The sequence below is a fragment of the Bidens hawaiensis genome, unplaced genomic scaffold, assembly GCF_021521415.1.
Source record: "Bidens hawaiensis isolate Kalapana, Puna unplaced genomic scaffold, B.hawaiensis_p1.1 tig00021512_1, whole genome shotgun sequence".
In the NCBI taxonomy this organism is placed as follows: domain Eukaryota; kingdom Viridiplantae; phylum Streptophyta; class Magnoliopsida; order Asterales; family Asteraceae; genus Bidens; species Bidens hawaiensis.
Genome location: NW_027493346.1, coordinates 175,796 through 196,812, shown reverse-complemented (window position 1 = coordinate 196,812; position 21,017 = coordinate 175,796). Strand labels below are relative to the sequence as shown.

The following is a 21,017-nucleotide window of genomic DNA, read 5'->3' as shown; positions in this document are numbered from 1 at the left end:
AGAAATCAGATCACGCATCAAATAAGTTGTTACAAGCCAAATAGAAACTATGGATGAGGAAACCCATTTGGCTTATAAATTCCACATCAATTGTCTATATAGTCGATGTGGGACAAGTCTCATACCTTGCAATGGTTCCAGTCGTAACATAAGTGCTACAGATTGATTGGCTTTCCAAAACATATTTATTATGCTAATGCATGTGTACATGATAATGTTAATCAAATGAACAACACCCCTATGCATGCTATGAGTTTTGAAACAAGTCTCACACCAGAGCAATGTCAGCAGTTGATTCAGTTCATCACACTCAACTTACCAACATAAGTGCTGGAGTTGGTCAAATCAATGATGATATGAATAATGCAACACATAGATCTCAAATATGGCAATTTTGCAAGTATAAAATGTTGGGAATTTCGATTTAAGTGCGTTACTTGGTGTGCAAGAACGTATTGATAACGGACTTTTTTGTTGAAGGAAAAAAAGTGAGAGGGATTATTGTAATTGAGTTTTGTGCTAGTTTCTTGATTATAATAATACGTGAGTTTACCCTAAATATTGTGTGCTCGTTTGTGTTCCCGTTATCAATTCATTCTTGAATTGTGTTTTCGTGATGAATTTGGTCACTTCGTTTCGAGGTGTCCGGTACGAAGGAAAGAGAGACAAGCACGTTTGGCCGAAGCAAAAGAAAAAGACTTGTCCCTCTATATGGTGCAGTGTGTTCAAGAAAAAGTGTACTTGAATGAACAGAAGGTTATACCAAAAGATTACGAGAGTGGTTCGAACGAACAAGACTTGTGGTATTTGGATAATGGAGCGAGTAACCATATGACGGGTAATTTATCGTTTTTCTCTGAGTTAAATAAGTGTGTTGGTGGCAAAGTTAAATTTGGAGATGGGTCTTATGTTGATATTTGCGGGAAAGGGTCATTTGTAGTCGGTAAAATGGGGGAGCAACAATTATTGACCGAAATTTATTATATTCCTAGTTTACAAAGGGCACGTGTTACGTTATGAAGAAGGTAAACTTTTGTTTAATAATTCTGAATCCTCTTCGAGTTCGAAGCAGTCTTCACGCGAATCGAGTAGGGGGCGCGGGAAAGGTTTGAACCGAGGACATTGTGGTGGACGTGGCAATCAGAATCGTGGTTCACAAGGAGGGTCCAACGAAGGGGATAAACGAAAGGGTAAAAAGGATTACTCGGAAGTTCAATGCTTTCGTCGTGATGAATTTGGTCACTTCGTTTCGAGGTGTCCGGTACGAAGGAAAGAGAGACAAGCACCTTTGGCCGAAGCAAAAGAAAAAGACCCGTCCCTCTATATGGTGCAGTGTGTTCAAGAAAAAGTGTACTTGAATGAACAGAAGGTTATACCAAAAGATTACGAGAGTGGTTCGAACGAACAAGACTTGTGGTATTTGGATTACGGAGCGAGTAACCATATGAACAATCAGTTTTAGTATTTCTTACACTCGTGGAAAATATGTGTTAGTTGGTTATAGTGATAGTAGCCATAACATTGACCAAGACGATGGCAGAAGCACTACGAGGCACGTATTTTATTTTGGGTCTTCACCAATTACTTGGTATTCTCAGAAACGATGTACGGTTGGACTCTCATCGTGTGAAGCAGAGTACATGGCGGCAAGCGTAGCCGCATGTCAGGCGGTTTGGCTAAGGGACTTGATAAGTGAGTTATTCTACAAGGAAATTCGAGCAGTGGTGTTACGTATCGATAATACATCAGCAATAGCACTCGTGAAGAATCCAGTTTTCCATAGAAGGACCAAACACATTAAATATCGATTTCACTACATTAGGGAATGTGTTGATCGTGAAGAAGTAAGCGCCGAGCATGTTAGCGGTGTTAAGCAATGTGCCGATATCTTGACGAAGGCTCTTGGGAAAATCAAATTCAAGGAGATGCGGGAATTACTTGGAGTTGAAGACTTGTCGATTTCGAGTTCAAAATTCCGGAGGTGATTGTTGGGAATTTCGGTTTAAGTGTGTTACTTGGCGTGCAAGGTTAAGTAACAAGATTTAAATATGAAGTGGATAATTAATTATAAACAATTAAATGTGCTTAGATTTAATTGTTAGTATAATTATTATGTCATAATATTTAGCAATCCTAATTGTAGTCTAAACATGATAGGTTAGATTATAAATACCCGTGTTTTGGGGTTAGAGATTGTAATTGAGTTTTGTGAAGTTTCTCAATAATAATATTCGTGTTTGGGTGTTAGCCAAATTAACGAGTTCTTGTTCGATACCTCGTACCAATTCCATTATAAAAACATCTCCTCCACTTCTATGTTTATAACATTTAAGATCTTAACATTATTGTTCTCTAAAATGAATTATAATACTTTATTCTTAGCATTTAGGATGTTAAACATGTTCTAAAATGCATTATAACACTTCATTTTGTTACAAGAATTCAAATTTGTATTATGAAAGTCCGAATCTCCATCGGGCCCAACTCGACAACAAGAGCCGTCGGGTCAACAGGCCCACCTCTAACCGTTGGCGGTTCAGTCCCACTTCCACCTTCAACCTTCCATGGCATCCTCTTTATCGCTGACTTATCTTGGTTTGCAGATAAGCTTGTTTCTCTTATTGTCTTGATCTATATAAAAAAACATAAATTCATATGGTTATATATAGCAATAAATTTTGCCAATGATAGAACTATTGGCGTGACGATGTACCGTTTTTTGAGCAAACACTTTCTTCAGCTCAACTTTGACCAAGTTTGAATAGTCAACGTCCTCACCTGCCTCGTATAGGTGGGCTAAACGAAGAAGCACACTTCCGTCTTCCAGTTCCTACACAAATGAAGGTTAGATAATCGTTTGATAATCATTGTTTAATGGCCCGATATGTTACCTGAAGTGTAACTAACGCGACATTAGGGGATAAAGTGTAGTTAGGATCCATTGTTGTTGATCTAGTTGAGTGTGATGCTTTATAATCTTCTTGGTTCTGTCAAGTAATTCGATTCAGGTAACCTTTTATCTCTAACCAATCAAACGGGTCAAAACAGATTAAAGTTGTATTTTTAAAGTATAAAACCTCATAAACAGGAATAAATAAACTCTCTTCAAAAATTCAGATTCATATTGAAATAATATGGTTTTTGTAAGTAATATTTGACATTGACTATTATAAAGAAAAAAAGATAGTAGACAAAAAGTGTTTTTGTTCAATAAGAATCTGAATATTTGAAAAATCTTATACCTCGTGTGTAAAGGCTAAGAGGAGTGGCGAATAAATCTCTTGGCCTGTTGTTCGGCGCCAACGTGATCCGCTACCAGTGTTGTCAACGCTCAAATAATACTTTCCGCGAATCTAAAAACGAAAGAAATTGTATAAAAAAGGTTTGATGGGTATATCAACAAAAATGATCAAATGTTAAGGTACCGGTACCGCAAGTCCTTGACATGTGGTCTTATTACACACTGTCTCGTCAAGGGCTTCCCCTACCCCTCTACCGTCATCATACAACATACGCCTTTGAAAAATAAAAAGAACTATTCAATTCGATCACTTTTAAAGAAAAATATTACTGTACATTAATTAATGAGACGTGATGTCATTAATATAGAAAACGAGGATCACCGGTGAAACATTATCTCCATTTCTCCGTCATTGATGCTGCCTCCACCGGTCGCACGGTCAACGAGCACCGACATCTCTGTCTTGTTGTCTCTTGTGAATATTCCAAGATTGAGCTGATGATCAATTATACTATCCATGTTAGGAGCCAGGTAATTTGAGCTCAAACTTAAAACATCAATCAAATTATTACCGGATAATAATTCCCGGCTACTGGTTGTGTAACTTGAAGATGCCAGTCTTGTCTATAATCCCGTACCTAATAATAAATCAACCCGAGGATCACTAGTTGCCACATAAACTTATTAATCAAAGAAATTATAAAAATGTATAACACAGGCTTCACCCTTTCGAGGAAATCTCTTCCATTAGAATCAGTATAGAACACCTTGTTGGTGACCATATCAGCTGTTATTCTTGTAATCACTTCTTTTCCAACACCATCATCCGTTGGAATTTCACCCATCTAAACAAAATCTAACAATACTACTATTACTATTAAAGCATTACAATTGTCCACATGGCATTACAATTGTCTTGTCCGTGCAATTAATGGTTGATCAGATAAGATTGAATATCGAATTGTTTTCCGGTCAATATATTCAAGGTAATTTCCTATCAGATGTTGCACAAAAAATTACGTATTTCTGATAATTTTTCCGGCCAATTTTCTGATTCTTTTGTTTCCTAAATCTGAACAAGGTAATTTCCCGTCATATGTTGCACAAAAAATCACCTATTTCTGATTATTTTTCCGGCCAATTTCTGATTCTTTTGTATCCTAAATCTGACACTTTGATTTCTATTTTTTTAATTATAATTTGTTTTAAAGTTATTTAATTCATATATAATATTGGCCTTTAATATTCCGGAATTTTATTTTTTTAATCAAATTTTATAATAATTGCAAATCTAATTTATTGTTTGACTGTAAATTAAATGTAATCAGTTATAATTGGAAGTTTAAATCTTTTGTAATTCTTTTTGATATACATAATAAATTTTTACATAATTTGAAATTCAAATTATATTAAAATATTTGACTATAAAAACGATAATCAAGGAAATATTATTTATGCTGTTATTTATATTATTTATTTTTTGCTTTATTTTCGGAGATTTAAATTTTATGATTCCGGAATATTCACTGTATATTTATGAAATTATAAATTGATTTATTAAGACCTTATACATGGAAACTGTTAAACTTATTATACAAGACACATTATAACTGTTTATTTATTTTTGGAGGTTAGAAGCATACAACCACGAATATTCTATTTATAATTTATATATAGGCTTTGTAATGCATAATGTGTATAATTAGAATGTTTCTAAACATATAAATTTTAACAAACATAATTATCTCCACATCTTACTATATAATCTTCACCCACATAAGCATTCTCCATAATCATATGACTCTTCTTACATTCAAATCTTCTATAATGTAAGTTTCTAAACCCTTAATTATGTTTTTCATATTTCAAATTATTATTTGACTTAACTCTTTTATAATTTTATTGGAAGCAGATTATATTGGAAGTTGGAAGCTTTACCATGTTGAATGAAAATAACAATGTAGTACCTACTATTGAATGTAAAATTATTTGTTCTTATAAATATTACACTATCAATTCATCATTATCATTATCATTTCATTCATTATCGTTATCATTATCATTTTTTTATTATTATTATTATTATTATTATTATTATTATTATTATCATTGTCGCTATATATATATATATCTATATACAATTTTCACGCGTATGATATACGGGTTACCAGCCATTGAAAGATATTGAAATTTTACATTATAGTTTGAGTCTTCGTCTTCAATTCTTCCAACATTATAGAAAGACATTTTTTTAATATGTGACAACATTTTGTTCTAAAAGTCATTTTTATACACATAAAATGTATAATAATATCGGTATGACTGTTTTGTTTTAAAATAAATCAAACACCAAGGTTTAGTTTGCAAATTATAATTTATAATTAATAGTGTATAAATATATCAAAAACTTATTAAAAAAGTCATACATAAAAATCATTATATAATATAACTCAATTTACATATTACATGCAATACTTTTTTTACTTTTATTATAACTTTCATCCGTGCGTGGAGCTTTCATTATTAAACATATTATTATATTAATGGTATATTTAATTTGGATGATACTGTTTTTTTAAATTTTCAGGTGATGAAGCAAAATGAGTTTCTTTTGTTAGAATATTTGAAGAAGTTGACGGTGGTTTAATATGAAAGAACATGTTTAGGTCTTTTGTTGATGTTTTTTTTGGTGATTTGGTGTACACTAACTTATTATAACTTTAAACTTTTTAATATCTAGACATTGTAAATGGTTAACGTTTTGGTCTGAAAGTTGAAGAAGTTTTGTGTTGCTTGAATTTGTTGTTTGAATTTATTATGCTTGTTGACATGTTTTTCCACCCGTGTGTAACACGGGCCTATACCCTAGTAATTATATTAAACCGAAACCATCAGATTGAGGTGGCAACTTAAACCCACCCATTTATTTACTTTTACTTGTGAACGGGTTGATTCGAGTAGGGGGTGTAAAGAGTATAAGAGCCAAGCTGCTTCTAAGATACGAGATATTGGCTCAAAAGCCTGAATGAGTCAAGCTTATAAATAACTTGTCTAAACAACCTAAGCCGGATATTCACTTATCGAGGTTGAGATGGCTCGTGAGCCTATAATATATATATATATATATATACTAGATTTTATCTCCCGTATTACGGGACTGTTTTACATTATTTGTTTTTAATATTTATATACTTTTTGGAGTTTAATTTTATTTATTATAAAGAAATTAATAATATACTTAGAGTTTGATGATAAAAGGGTTTTACAAATAACTAATTTGTTATAACCCAGTTTAAAAGTTATCTGGGTTGGGTGAGATCCAAGACCCACTTATTTTTTTTACTAAAAAATTGTTTCTTCTTCTTTTTTTTTTAAATCATATAATAATTTTATCTTGTTCTAATATTTATTTATTTTTTGAATTTATATTTTATTATTGTATGAAAGTTAATAATATACTTATGGTTTGATAATAAATTGTTTCACAAATAAATGAGATGTTATAACCCGGCTTAAAAGCTATATGATTTTGATGAGACCCAAGACCCGTTTATTTTATTTACTATAAAATTGGTTTTTAATTATATATAATACTTATGAAAGTTAATAATATACTTATGGTTTAATGAGACCCAGGACCCGTTTATTTTTTTTACTATAAAATTGGTTTTTTAATTTAAATAATATATATATATCTTTTTCAAAATAAATAAGATATTAATTTTTAGTATATCCTATTTTATAATATTTTTACATCAATAATTTGGTGAGAATAATTTTTAATTTAATGAGATTTTATAACCTGTTTAAGGAATATCTGGGTTTGGTAAAACCCATACACATGAATTCGGGTCAAATGCATGAGAAGCCTCCATTTAAAAATCAAACAAATCTGGTGACTCCTAAAAAAGGGGAGCGACCACATCGCGACACATATGATTTTTATGTTTTCGTTTATATATATATATATATATATATATATATATATATATATATTATATATATATATATATTCATGCAATAATTATTTATATAAAAAATGTCAAAAATAATAAAACATATTATGTTATATACAAAAATTATAATTAATATACATAAAAGATAATTAAAAACATATAATTTAATTAATAAATGATACATGAGACAAGCTCGAGCTTGAACGGGTCAACACAGGTAAAATTAGAAAGGAATCAAGCTGAATGGGTCGAAATTGGCCCAAAGTGCATTTAACTGAATCTTTAAAATAATTTGATTCAAAAAGTTAGATTAGTATTGTAATAATATAACTTTTGTAATCATATTTGACACACCGAATATTCAATAAAATGAAAAGGGATGTGATCCTCCCACACCACCCCCACATGCCTATACGGCTCGTATAGGCCTATACGGTCGTATATGGTATACATGCCTGACAAGGGGACAAAAAAACAGCTTTTTGCAGCCTATACGACCGTATAGGCCTATACGACCGTATAAGCATTAAATGTCTCGTATTGCATTCAGACAAAACCATAATACGACCGTATAGAAAATAAAAGTTATACGGTCGTATAGGGCTATATGTATAGAAAACATTTGCAGAAACATTCAGACCGCCCTAATCGCTGCCGGAAAACGATTTAAAAAAACCTCAAATTTTGGGGTGCATTTTTATTTTAATGTATGTTGACTAGATGTTAAAAAAACCTCAAATTTTTATTATATGTAAGCAACAAATATGCCTAGACAGTCTTGAGCTTTTGACGAGCTAAGCTTTAGCTCAACATTTAAACCGGATAAGATAAATGAACCAAATACGACCCGTATAAATAACATATATTGTATATATGGTCATCATTTTTTTAAAAAAAAGTGTCTATAAACGAGCCAAATACGACCCGTATAAATCACATATATTGTATATATGGTCATCATTTCTTTTTTTAAAAAAAGTGTCTATACGGCCGTATAGGCCTATACGACCCGTATAGGTCTATACGAGGCACAATAAACGATGGCAGAGAACCTCTGTCACGATTCAGGTCCTATACGACCATATAGCCCTATAGGAGCCATATAGGACAAAAAATGGTGTACGGCCCAAAGTGCATTTAACAGAATCTTTAAAATCATTTGATTCAAAAAGTTAGATTAGTATTGTAATAATATAACTTTTGTAATCATATTTGACACACCGAATATTCGATAAAAGAAAAGGAGTGCCAAGACAACTCCCTCCGGCCAATAAAAAAGTGGGGCCCGCTTTAACCGTTACCATTAAACAAGAGGGTAAACTTACACTGAACTCAAATTCAGCATGCTCTCTGTCTTTGTAAACTCTAGTCACCTGAAAAATAAACACAACAAATTTGAAACCAAAAAAAAAGAAAAGAAAAGAAAAACAATATAAAAAAAATGTCATTCATTATGTAGAATCAGGATCCTGACTTGATAGATCCAAGGGCTGAATTGCTGATGAACTTCATCTACAAGCGGGCCACGAATGACTTTCATCGGTACCTGAAAGCAGCGAAGTAATTACACTACTTAGCAAAAACATGGCCCGGTCCCATTTGTTAAATTTAAGAGAAGAACACATACTGATCTTGAAACGATAACTGGGGGTGATCCGTTGGGGTGGAAAATGTATGCTCCAGAAGGCTATCAGAAAATACAAACAAGTTAAGTTCAAAACTAGAAACATTTAGTGGGACCCACGAAACAAAACGGAAACGTTGATGCAGTGTTGTACCTGGTTACCATCTCCACTACCATACCAAAGATAGGTTTGTTGTACTGGTAAATCAATCTGCAAAAATCACAAAATTAGTTACAAAACCCCAAAATGTAAAATTCATTTTAATGGTTAAAAACAGAACTTGCCACGGTTCTAGAATTTGTAATTCGTTTTAGTTGTCCGGATTTTAGTGAAAACGACAACTTCAAGTTTCCCTGTCCAATTTCTACGGTATCATCTTGTGGAGTGTCTACCATGGAAACATAACCTCCTGAGGAATTTTCAAAATCATTGTATATTAGAAGAAGGATCATCAATTTGTTTAAACTATTTTCCCATTTGTTTTAAAGAAATAATTATTGTACATACTTATGCTTAGAAAATCATTATGGTAGATGGGGTGTCGCTTGTGATTTAAGAGAACTCGGGCGTGCCTGGTTAATAATTTTTCAAAGTCGATCGGTCTCGACACGTTTATTATTTATTATTACATATTTACATTTGCATAGATATATAATACCTGTTTTTATATAAGTTTATATCATGATTTCACCCGTATACTAAAATATATAATTATTAGTTTCTTCATCCTAATTTCATTGATATACATACTAATTATTTTCTAAGCATGGGCCCATTTGGGCTCACGAGTCTAGAAAAGCTCAGTAAGTGAAGCCCGGTCTGTTAAATGAGCTCTAACTTTAGGCTCAAGCATCGTTTCAGATCAACGGGATCCGTGGTTTTCGCAAGCCGATCTCTCTCTGGTACCTCACGAGCTTTTGGGCTCATTTACACTATTTATTTCTAGGCAACAAAAGAGGCATAAGAGCACCTTTTGCGGGTGTTTGGGTAACGAAGTAAGTGTTCCAACCCAAAGGCGGCACCGACGCTTGAAACAAAAGCCAATATTTTGGAACATCTTGTGGAGAAATTCCCAAATAAGCCTCCGTGTAGAAGCTTCTTAGGTTGCGTGTTACTTCATCAAATTCTATGAATTGTGATTCAATGGTATTGCCTTTGTTGTCTTGGACAACTAAGTTTGCATCTTTCACCTGTTAAAATGCTTAACGGGTCAAAACGGGCTAGATTACTTTTTTGTCCTTTCGTTTTGGATCTTATAAACAAATAATATAATGTATTAGAGGGTCAAATTGGCCCATTTTTAGGTAAACGGGTCAAAATTGTCACACTTGCCAAATGCAACCTTTTTATTCTTTGGGATATTTCAATTTTTCTCTCTTTTACTTTTTGGCCAAAAATGCAAAAACAGTGGTTTGTTTGCAATGGAAAGTTAAATATAATGGTTCAGCAAATGTGTGAAACTAGTTAAATCATATGTTATATAGACTCACCGGTATCCTGATAATATCCGTGCGGTTCCATCCAAGAGGGTTATACGCTACAATAACCTAAAAAGAAAAAAAATAGAAAATCCTTAACAGAATAAACACAATAAACTTTAAGTATCTACATTCAGGAAGATAATTTACCAAACTCTTCCCAGAAGTAATGTTTTCAGCCGGCGGACAAAAACTTATATTTAGTAGCGGACACTGTCACACACGATACGTCATATGGTATGAATCTTTAAACAAACCAAAATAATAAACTAGTGATATTGCAATACTAAAGTAAAAGGTAAGATTAAAAGTGAGGCATTACTTGTGTAAATGTGGATTGGGATGTATTGCTGCTGGTTAAGAATGATAAAGCTGAATTGACAACAGCCTCAGCCTATGAGAAATCAATTACCAACGAATATGATAATAAAACTTGATGACACTAAACTAACTCAAAAAGATAAGATGGATTAAAGTTGTACCTCGTGGGCTCCAATTGCTAACCGTTTTTGGTAGTCGTCTGTTGTGTGTTGTTTGGCGGTACCTGTGACCGCATCGTGGTGCTGCGCGATTCCTAAAGCGTCTCCAAGAGTAAAGGTGCTTGGACCTTTACTTTGCCTTCCTGCAAGGTACTCTAGCTGTCTTGATGCCTAATTAATTGTTCATGTCATGGAAGTTGTAATATCAAATTTATATACATGTTTTTTTTCATCAGGTTGTAATTAAAAAATTATCTAATTCTTCTAAAAATATACACTTTGGGAATTTTTGAAGATTTATTTTTAGCTAAACATCTTAATTGATAAAGTTTAACCCAAATCAAATCAAGGAGTTTATAGATCACCCAAAATGTCTAAATATTTAAAACAAAATTACAGCAATAACTTTATACAGTTTTACCAGAAAGGTTAATAAACATAAAGAAAATCTTACCAAATAATATCCGCTCAACCAACGTATGTATCCTTTTAAAGCCGGACGGCTTGTAAAGTAACCCGTCCAGTAAGAATCACCACCATCTGCATATCTGCTCACAAGAAATAATCAAGTACATTTTAAATAAAAGTACAGATTGCGCTTTTCATCCTTTAGGTGTACAACAAATTTCAGGTTTTGTCCTTAAACTAAGGAAATAATAAGAATCGTTTGTTATGTTCAAACTTTTTCTGTCCTTTACACCAACAGGGGTGCATTTTGTCACAGTTTTCCCTCATTACTCGAAGTGTGATTTACTCTAAACGTAGTAAACTTTAAAGAAGGTTTCAGAAGATTCGCACGGGAAATAGTCATCGGTTTTGAGTGGCCAAGACATATTTGAAACAAATTTGGCATCCGTGTAAATAGATGGAGAGGAGTATAATGCATTTACTCGACCATCCTGCAAGGATAATCATACTTAAAAACAATTTATGGATATAAAACTGAAAAATAGAAGAAATTAAATGGAGTTGTTGTACCTTGTTAACATAGTGAATTAGTTTGTCCATCTGCTTGAACCAAGACTCTGCATATTGGTATTGGAAGTCATCTCCCATTGTCCACATAATATGGTTTGTCCTTGTCACATTTGCCTTTAAAATCAAATTGATGTTTGTAAAATTAAAACGAAATTTGTCTTCTTCTGTGTTTGATGATCATTTTTAATATAGTTATATTATTTATTTCTATTATTTTTTAATATATGCACAAAACTAAAAACTTATATTGTTGGAATAAAAAAGCTTACTTGAGCCAAAGCAGCATCGATGAAATCATTGACTCGTTTTTGAACATTCATGTCAAAGAGAAGAGGGTTGTCCTGCGATGTTAGCATCATGAAAAATTAAAGAATACATTTAATAAACAATCAGGTTTTGGGTTTTCATATATAACCCGTTTAATGGACATGTAGTGTTCAGGTTGACGTATTCAACCCGTTTAACTAAAAGGTTCGTGTACGCTTTACCTGTTTAACTGGTTTGATTAAACAAGTAAACCCCACAATTTAACCCGTTTATTACAACCCACAGCCCACCAACTCGTTTATAACTTGTTTTCATGTTTACAACTTGATTGCCAACCCATCAACCCGTTTCACTTTTCACTTGTTTACATAAACGAGTCATGTTCGGGTTATACGTAATCAAGCTTGTCTAGGTTGAGGTTAATGTCTTTCACACAGATAAGTTCATGTTCGGTTTCAACAATTCAACCCGCCAACCCATTAACCCGACCGGATTAACATCCTATTGAAAACCTTAAGGTTCCACTTCATTGTTAGCAAATAACAACCTAACCTGAACAGGCTCAAAATCCCCGCTAACTTCGAAATTGAAACCGTCCGGGGCACTATAATGCCTAGGAAACGCATTGGCAAATATTTGTGAAGACGAACCAAACGTATTGGACCCACGCCATACGACTTCAAGACTCTTATCGTCCTTTCTCTTTGCTCTGTCTTGATAATCAATCCGTGCAAAATGTATCGACTCAAACCCGAGCTACATCAACACCAGAACCATTCATGTCTATGTACTCAAGAATCTTAAAATAATAACAACAATAATACTAATAATGTTACCTCAGCTCCTAAAAGATAAGCTTGAACCGCAGAATGCCCGAACGGGTCAATCTGCCAGCCGGCCCGAGGAGTTACGTTGAAGCTAGACTTTATTAAAGTATGGCCCAAAGTTGTTTGATCAATCATGTCTATGTAATGTGTTGCTGCTTCATCATGCATACACCAACCTCCATTTCTGATATTGTGATTGTTGCATTGCAAATATTATTTTTATAGTAATTGGGAAACTAATAAACAGAAGATGAGTTTATTTGCATACACGAATTCTAATTGGCCCGAAGAAACGAGCTTTTTCACTTGAGCTTGTATCTCCATGCTTTGTATTTGCCACCATCTTCGGAAAAAGGCCTGTTTTGTACATTAACAAAAGACGGACCAATGGGTTCGGTTAAGTTCCGGTTTTTCCATTTAGGCTTGAATATTTTGGGCCTAGAAAAAAGGCCACAAATTAGCCTCAAACTTTTTGTTAACTAATGATTAGTTGATTATTACACATTTGAGCCTAAACTATTTTGGCTAAACCATTTCTAGCTTAAACTTTTATTGGTTACTTAACATTCAAATTTCAAACATAAAAATTATAACCATAAATTCAATAACAAAAGACGAGTTTTTTTGGGATTCCGTTTGGTTTTCGGTACAACAAAACCAAAACCGAGCTGGAAATTTGGTTGTTGAAAAGACATAAAACCAAACCATTGGTTTTAGGTTGGGATGGGTTCGGTTATGTCAGTTTCATGCAGACCCTGTCAGACTTCCACATGTTTGGATCATTGGATGTGTGATTAAGCAGATGCCACAATAATTAATCACTTCTAGTGTTTGGATTTAAGACCGATTATGATTATGACCTAATAATAAAATAGTCAATTCCATAATGCAAATCAAAACACTCCCAACAAATTTTACTCACATTTTGAATAAAAAACTAAAAGTAATACAAAACAGATCAACAAGGTCAATAATCAGATACCATTTCAGCATATATGAATTTCCTGTTTGGATCACGAAGCAGCGACATGACAACCGAATCGAACACATTTTCAACACAAGCACCCTAGCACAAACAAATAATCAATCTATAAGCAAAACAAATTCTAACTTTTAAATCAAATAACAAACCTGTATGCTATTATTTGATCCAACAAAGTACTGATCAACTGTCTTCAACCAACCCACGTCATCATGTGAATGTGGAACCAAATGAACATTCAACTTACCCTCAACAACACCACCTCCAGTTTCATACCCACCAATCAATCCACGACAAAGATTAACATAAACCACAAATACCCACAAAAAAATTAACAAAATAGACATGTTTTTAGTTAGCCAAATTCAACTAGCCAATTCCCATTGATACAATCCTCTACATATATATATATATATATATATATATATATATTGCAAATGCAATCCACCTATACAAAGCAATGCAGATAACATTATTAATGTGAATATTTTTAAGGCATTAATTTAGTGGGGTACAAACAAAAACACACATTGGTTTTCTCTCGGCCGGCGGATTTACTCCAGTTATATATTAAATATTTTGTATTCTTATTCTTAATTTTGACGTTTGTCCAGATGTTTTTATCTTATCGAGATTTACAGTGAGAAGTAGGAAAAACATGTGCCTTTGTTTTGTTTCATGGTACCACGTGAAGTAACTTTTGTACGAGAAACCTAGGCGGAACTGGAAAGGGGTTACTAATTGTGTCAATTTTAAGGTAAAGTTATCATGCTGGTCTCTTTTTTTTTTGGTCAATGATTTATTTATTTTTTTTTATCTAAGGCCAATATTTGTTTTGATTATATTCTTGGTTGGATATTGGTAAAGCAATAATGTATAGTTATTATTAATTATCTGGATTTTAAGAAATCCAAATCATGATCTCTTTTGAGCCTTTGCTAACTATACATTTTTTCTGAATTTTCATTTTCTCTTAATATTTGTAATTGACATGTTAGTCCATTTTATTTTATTTTATAATTCTCTCAAAATATCAAATAAATAACTATTAAGTTTTTATTTTATTTACAGTTTTTCTTATATATTTTTGTTATTGATTTATTATTTTAAATCTTTTAGATGTTATTAAAAGTTTGTTTATTTTTTACATGCATTAAATGTCACATCTCAATCTAAGACGGAAATGCCGGGGCGTGATCTGATTGCTCACAACTCTCAAGGTACTATCATTCAATAATTAAAATGCCAATATCTATTAATTAAATTCAAATATTCAAACAAGATTCAAATAAACAAAATACATCAATCCATAAATAAAACAAACAAGACAAATTCAAATTAAATCTTGATATATCTTCTCTAGCATAGTAAAACCTAAGTTTCATCAATATATCATGATCGATCAAATCATACGGTGACTTGCATATGCGTTAAAAATACAAATAATTTGTCAACACGAGGTTGAGTGAGTAAAACACCAGTTATGTGAAATATATAATAAATAAAGAAAATTGCAAACTGTTCCTACGAGATAAATAGTTGAGCCATAACACATAAACAATTCAACCAAATAATAAAGATAGGGCTAAACCGTTGCCATGCGAATCAGGCATTGGTTACCAAAAATGAGTTGTCGGTGAAACCATTGTCATACGATTGGACGCCGACCAAGAGACGGTCATATGATCATACTATAACAATGGACCTCTCCGAATGCGGTAAAAATAAAGCAAGTAAGAAATAGCAAGTTAGGCATAAACTGATATACACACAAGGATAACAGTTTCTAATGTGGATAATAATAATAATAATAATAATAATAATAATAATAATAATAATATAAAAATATATAAGTTAACGCATATGTCCCCAAAGACAAAATGAGTAAAATAGGGGAGTAAAATACTCACTTTAATGGATGAACAAGGGATTAAATGATGACGTAAAAAAGAAACAGTTAAACCCTTTGGGATGCACGACAAGATTCCTAGTTAAATATAATAATATAATTTAATTATAAAAGATATAATATGTATAGTGGATTTAAGATTTTGATGTGAATTAGATTAAGTTGTGATTAGATTATTACTGAATCGAACGATTGATTTTTATAGTGATTATTATTGCAAAGATTAATATCATTGATTATCATTTATTTATTAAAAGCATTATTTTTAATATTCATAAAATTACCCTTGATTACTTGATATGATAAATATATAATCAAATTTATAAATTAATAATTTAAATAACTAATTTTAATATAAAATATACTTATAATTATTTGAATAAATAAATACAAATATATATAAGTTTTTAAATAAATAATTATAATATGTAGTAATACACATAATAATATTTAATAAATATTTATCTTGAATCTTTCACGAAATTTAATAGTAAAGATATAGTTAACACATCTAATATGTTTATTATGTTTTCGTTTTAAACAAATCATCTAATCTAACTATACTATTAAACCAATAGACTTTAAGTCAACTTGGCCTATTCCTATTGGTGGTTTCCTAAACTTTCCATATATATCTGCCACTTTTCTAATTTTTATGTGAATAAAATAAATCAAAATAATTTAATATCAGTTCTCTTTAATGATTAATAATTATAATTATTAATTATGAATTTCTATTATTTATATTATTTCTTTTATTATGTATTCATTATTCATTATAACATAATTTAACCTAAAACCCCAAATCAGTTATCTCCTCTTTCACGCCTCCATCCTCTTCCACCGATTTCAACATTCAATTCATTTATCCGGCCAATTCACCGTCCACCATCGATGAAGCTGTTCACCAGCCGGACGTTTAATCTACAGCATATCGGCATTCCCATGACTATGTTCACAATCCATTAACGTTACCACTGGTCACTTAAATTATCAGGTTTTATTTTTTGTATTTTGATTCAATTGAAACTATATTTTTTTTATTTCATATACAAATTTAGGCTTTCCACCAGGTTTAATTTATTTTACTATAATTGGTTTTAATTTTAGATTTATTAAATTTGACCGATTGACTAATTAAAAATTTAACCATTGGAGTATAAATCTAGATCCGTAATGAATTTCTTTATATTAGGATAAGATCAGTGGTAACGTGGTATATATCATAATGATTCCAATTTAGTAAAAAATCAACCATTTGATTAACGATTAGTTTAATTACGGAATTTCAAAATTATAATAAATTATGATATATATGTGGTATATATTATTTTAACATAATCATTAAATTAACCATATGATTAAGGATTTAAATATATCATAATGATTCTAATTGATGTTTAACTATATTAATGATATCAAATAAAAAACAAATTAGTAAGTTATTTTTGCACAGCTTATATCAATTACTTAATTATTAATTTGCTGATTAATTATATTATGTTGACTATTTTTATAAATTTCAACCATATGATTAAGGATTTAAATATATCATAATTTATTATAAATTTAGATATACGGGAGTTGATAATCAATTTTAGATATCAATTTTAATTATTTTGTATTTATAATAACATTACTTTCAAGTATTTCAAATTTTGAAAATCTCCTAATTTAGATCTCCTAATTTTCGTTCATAATTAAGCTAATTCAAAATCCCTAATTTTATGTTTTTAATTAATTACATTTATATCTTCCTTCTTTATTCAACTCTCCAAAAACTCAATCCTTTACTACTTATGTATAAATACTATGACTCTGACACAAGAATTCTTACACTATCACACCATATTTAGCAAAAACGAATTTGTTTGTTTGTAAGGTTTATATTTTTTTGTCGTGCTTATATAATTCATTTTGTTTTTTAGTTTTTGGTTAAGAGCGTTATTGTTCCGAAATTAATAATTTGTTATTAGTTTTTTTGGTTAAAAGCGTTATTTTTCCGAAATTAATAATTTGTTTATTTTTAATTTGTCACCACTAGAAAGATGGAGCCGACAAACATCACAATGTTGAACCAATTGGATGTGCTAAACAGTGACGGTGTCCTCAATGTGCGTATTTTGAAACTATGGCATCTCAAGGACAATTCAAAGCCCGGAGAAGATTGATCGATATAAATAATTTTGAAAGACGAAATGGTATATTCAAAGCCCGGACCAAAGGTCCGTTTAGTCCAAATAATATATTGTTTAACATTTATTTAATTCTATCATTTCAGCTTATGGCTCCCAACAAGAATAGCTAATGTCATGAATGGAGTATTTGCTGCAAAAATGTCTTACTTTTTGTACAAGATTGGATGTATATATTTTTCTTATTATTCATGTATTTATGTATTTTTCACAATTCATGTAATTTAATTGATTTTTATATAATCAATCTTATAAATTAATTTATTTTTGTTTTTAAGAACCGAGGTTGACCACTTTTTTTAGTTTTAATATTCTCCAATCTCAATAAACTTTACATCTTTTACATTTGACCAATTTTTAATTATGCATAAATGTCAAGAATTACCGATTTGTCTAAATTAGTCTTTCTACCATTTGCCTTTGATACATTTGGTTTTCTGGCTCCAGAGGCTGTGAAATTTTTGAGTAGGGTTCAGCGTGTCGTACACGGAACCTCTTCAGCTTCTAGGTCCCAAAGCTTCGTTTTTAGCAGGATTGGCTTTGCTGTTCAAAAGGGGGTTGCGGCGCAACTTGTTGCCCGTTTGCCTGCCACTTTATTGTAATCGTTTTATAGTAAATTATATAAAACTTCGATATTATAGTAAAAAATAAACTAATAAACTAAATAGAAAATAAAAACTTTTCATCTTTTATATTTAACCAATTTTTAATTAGGCATAAATGTCAAGATAAAAAAGAATTATCTAATGAAATTTATTGCTAAAAAAGGTAATGAAGCTAAAGTCTTGACAATAATTTCGTGATAATTAAAAAAAATTAATATTATATTTTTTAGTTAGTAAACATCTAAAAAAATAGAAATTTTTTTATAATAATAATTACATTTATTTATTTATGTTTTTAAAAACCAAGATTGACCACTCTTGCAACAATCTTTTGTAGTTTTTAATAGTCTTTAATGTCAATAAATTTTCCATCTTTTATATTTGAACAATTTTCTATTAACATAAATGAAAATTTTAATGTATACTAAAAATTTAAATAAATTACTTTCGATTATACTCGAAATTTAATAAGTTTTGTATTAAATACACATTAATTTATTTGATCAATTTAATATGTTGTTTATTATTTATTTCAAATTTATATTTAAAAAATCTTATATATTCACTATAGTTACTTATTTATGCTAATTATTGATCATCTTTAATTTTAATGATACATTCCAATCATTTATACATTTATTTATTTATGCTTTTAAGAACAAAATATTGATCACTCTTTTGTAGTTTTAATAATCTCTAATCTCATTAAACTTTCCATCTTTTATATTTGAACACTTTTTAATTAGGCATAAATGTCAAGAATTACCGATTTGTCTAAATTATTCCGGCAAAATTACAAATTAAACTAATAAACTAAATAGAAAATAAAATTTTCCATCTTTTATAGTTGGCCAATTTTTAATTAGGCATAAATGTCAAGATTAATGTATAAAATTGAAAAAATAATTAGCTAATGAAATTTATTGTTAAACAATGTGATGATGTTAAAGTGTTGACAATACTTTCGTGATAATTAAAAAAATTAATAGTATATTGTTTAGTTACTGAATTTCAAAGAAAAATGGAAAAAAATTATAATAATATTTACATTTATTTATTTTTGGTTTTACAAAACCGAAATTGAAGACTTTTGCAATAAACTTTTATAGTTTTTAATAGTATTCAATGTCATCAAACTTTTCATCTTTTATACTTGACCAATTTTTAATTAGTATAAATGAAAACTTTAAAGTATACTGGAAACTTAAATAATTACTTTGGATTATACTAGAAAGTTAATATGTTATGTATTAAATACACATTAATTTATTTGATCAATTAATATGTTGTTTATTACTTATTTCAAATTTATATTAAAAAAATCTTAGATCCTACTATACTATTAAAACAAATTAGTTTGCCTCTACATGTCCCTTTTCTATTGGATGATTTCCTTTCTTTCCAAATATATCTTTCCATTCTCTATTTTTCTTACCAATTAAATAAATCAAAAATAAAATCAATCTATTCAATTGACTTTCTTGCCAACTCATCCTCTAACCTATATTTAAATAATAACATTTCTTAATTTTTTACCCTAATCATGCTTTTCTTTCTTTCTCTAATAGCCGGATCTTCTTTCATCCTCTCCCATATTCCGGCCAATCCAAATCTATATCTTTATTAAATATTTTCCGGTAAGTTTCTATTATATATTAAATTCCGATTATTGATATATGTATTTTCGGCAATATTATATTTCTTCCGGTTATTGTTTCCTCTAATCTTTTTATGTTTCTTTTAAATTGTTAACTGATTTTATTAAAATCAGTTTAGGTTTTTAATAAAGAAAGGCGATGTCTACAATTTTTGAACGTGTTTACGTTTTTCCGGTAAGTATTGACGGTAATTTTTTCCGGTTATGTGTTATACTTATAACAATGATGATTGTTTTATATTTATTAGTATTTTTTAATTTTTCGTGTTCTTTTGTTTGACATGTTGTTAATCTATGTTCTAGATCAAAATTATGTTCATCCATCGACGGTATCAAAATTGGAGATTCCATGGTTATAAACCATATTCTTATTTTCCGGTAAGACATTCAATTTTTCCGGTTACAAATTAAGAATCGAATATTCCATAATATCAACATTAATATTCTACTTTCTAATTTCAGGTCAACGCCAAGACTAATATATGTTCATTTCTCTGGAAATTCTACAAAAAAAATCCGACATACCATGGTCATTATCACAATATCGTTTTTCCGGTTACATCTTTTAAATTTTCCAGTTATTAACTATAATTCAAAAAACCATAATATCAATATTAATTTCGATTTTATTATTTCAGGTTATTTTCCGACTCATATAATATGATTTCACGATTGATCAAGACTTTATAAGATGTATTTTTATTATATTATCACGTATAGATTTTCTTTTTTGAATATTCATTTATTTCAATATTTCAATTTCATAAATTTTATGAAATAACCATATATATATATATATAATTGTAATTAAAATAAAG

The 21,017-nt window shown here is 30.3% G+C and overlaps 1 protein-coding gene across 2 annotated transcripts; it reads right to left on the bottom strand.

Annotated features, from left to right (window-relative positions):
* Positions 1-2,382: 2,382 nt before the first annotated feature.
* LOC143563748 (alpha-mannosidase-like) lies at positions 2,383-14,192 on the bottom strand. 2 transcript variants are annotated; one of them, XM_077051222.1, is made up of 27 exons: positions 13,983-14,192; positions 13,834-13,917; positions 13,120-13,208; positions 12,861-13,035; positions 12,577-12,780; positions 12,027-12,098; positions 11,758-11,871; positions 11,578-11,678; positions 11,234-11,327; positions 10,783-10,950; positions 10,623-10,694; positions 10,451-10,513; positions 10,313-10,369; positions 9,793-10,012; positions 9,107-9,231; positions 8,976-9,032; positions 8,825-8,884; positions 8,672-8,743; positions 8,523-8,570; positions 3,967-4,086; positions 3,814-3,879; positions 3,624-3,736; positions 3,432-3,516; positions 3,243-3,353; positions 2,892-2,987; positions 2,714-2,830; positions 2,383-2,631 (listed from the first exon to the last, which is right to left on the bottom strand). In XM_077051222.1, exons 1-27 carry the CDS (start codon positions 14,178-14,180, stop codon positions 2,443-2,445), a joined length of 2,970 nt encoding a protein of 989 aa, XP_076907337.1. In that variant the 5' UTR covers positions 14,181-14,192; the 3' UTR covers positions 2,383-2,442. The 2 variants fall into 2 exon arrangements, with proteins under 2 accessions (XP_076907337.1, XP_076907338.1); XM_077051223.1 differs by having other exon boundaries at positions 9,107-9,228.
* Positions 14,193-21,017: the final 6,825 nt, after the last annotated feature.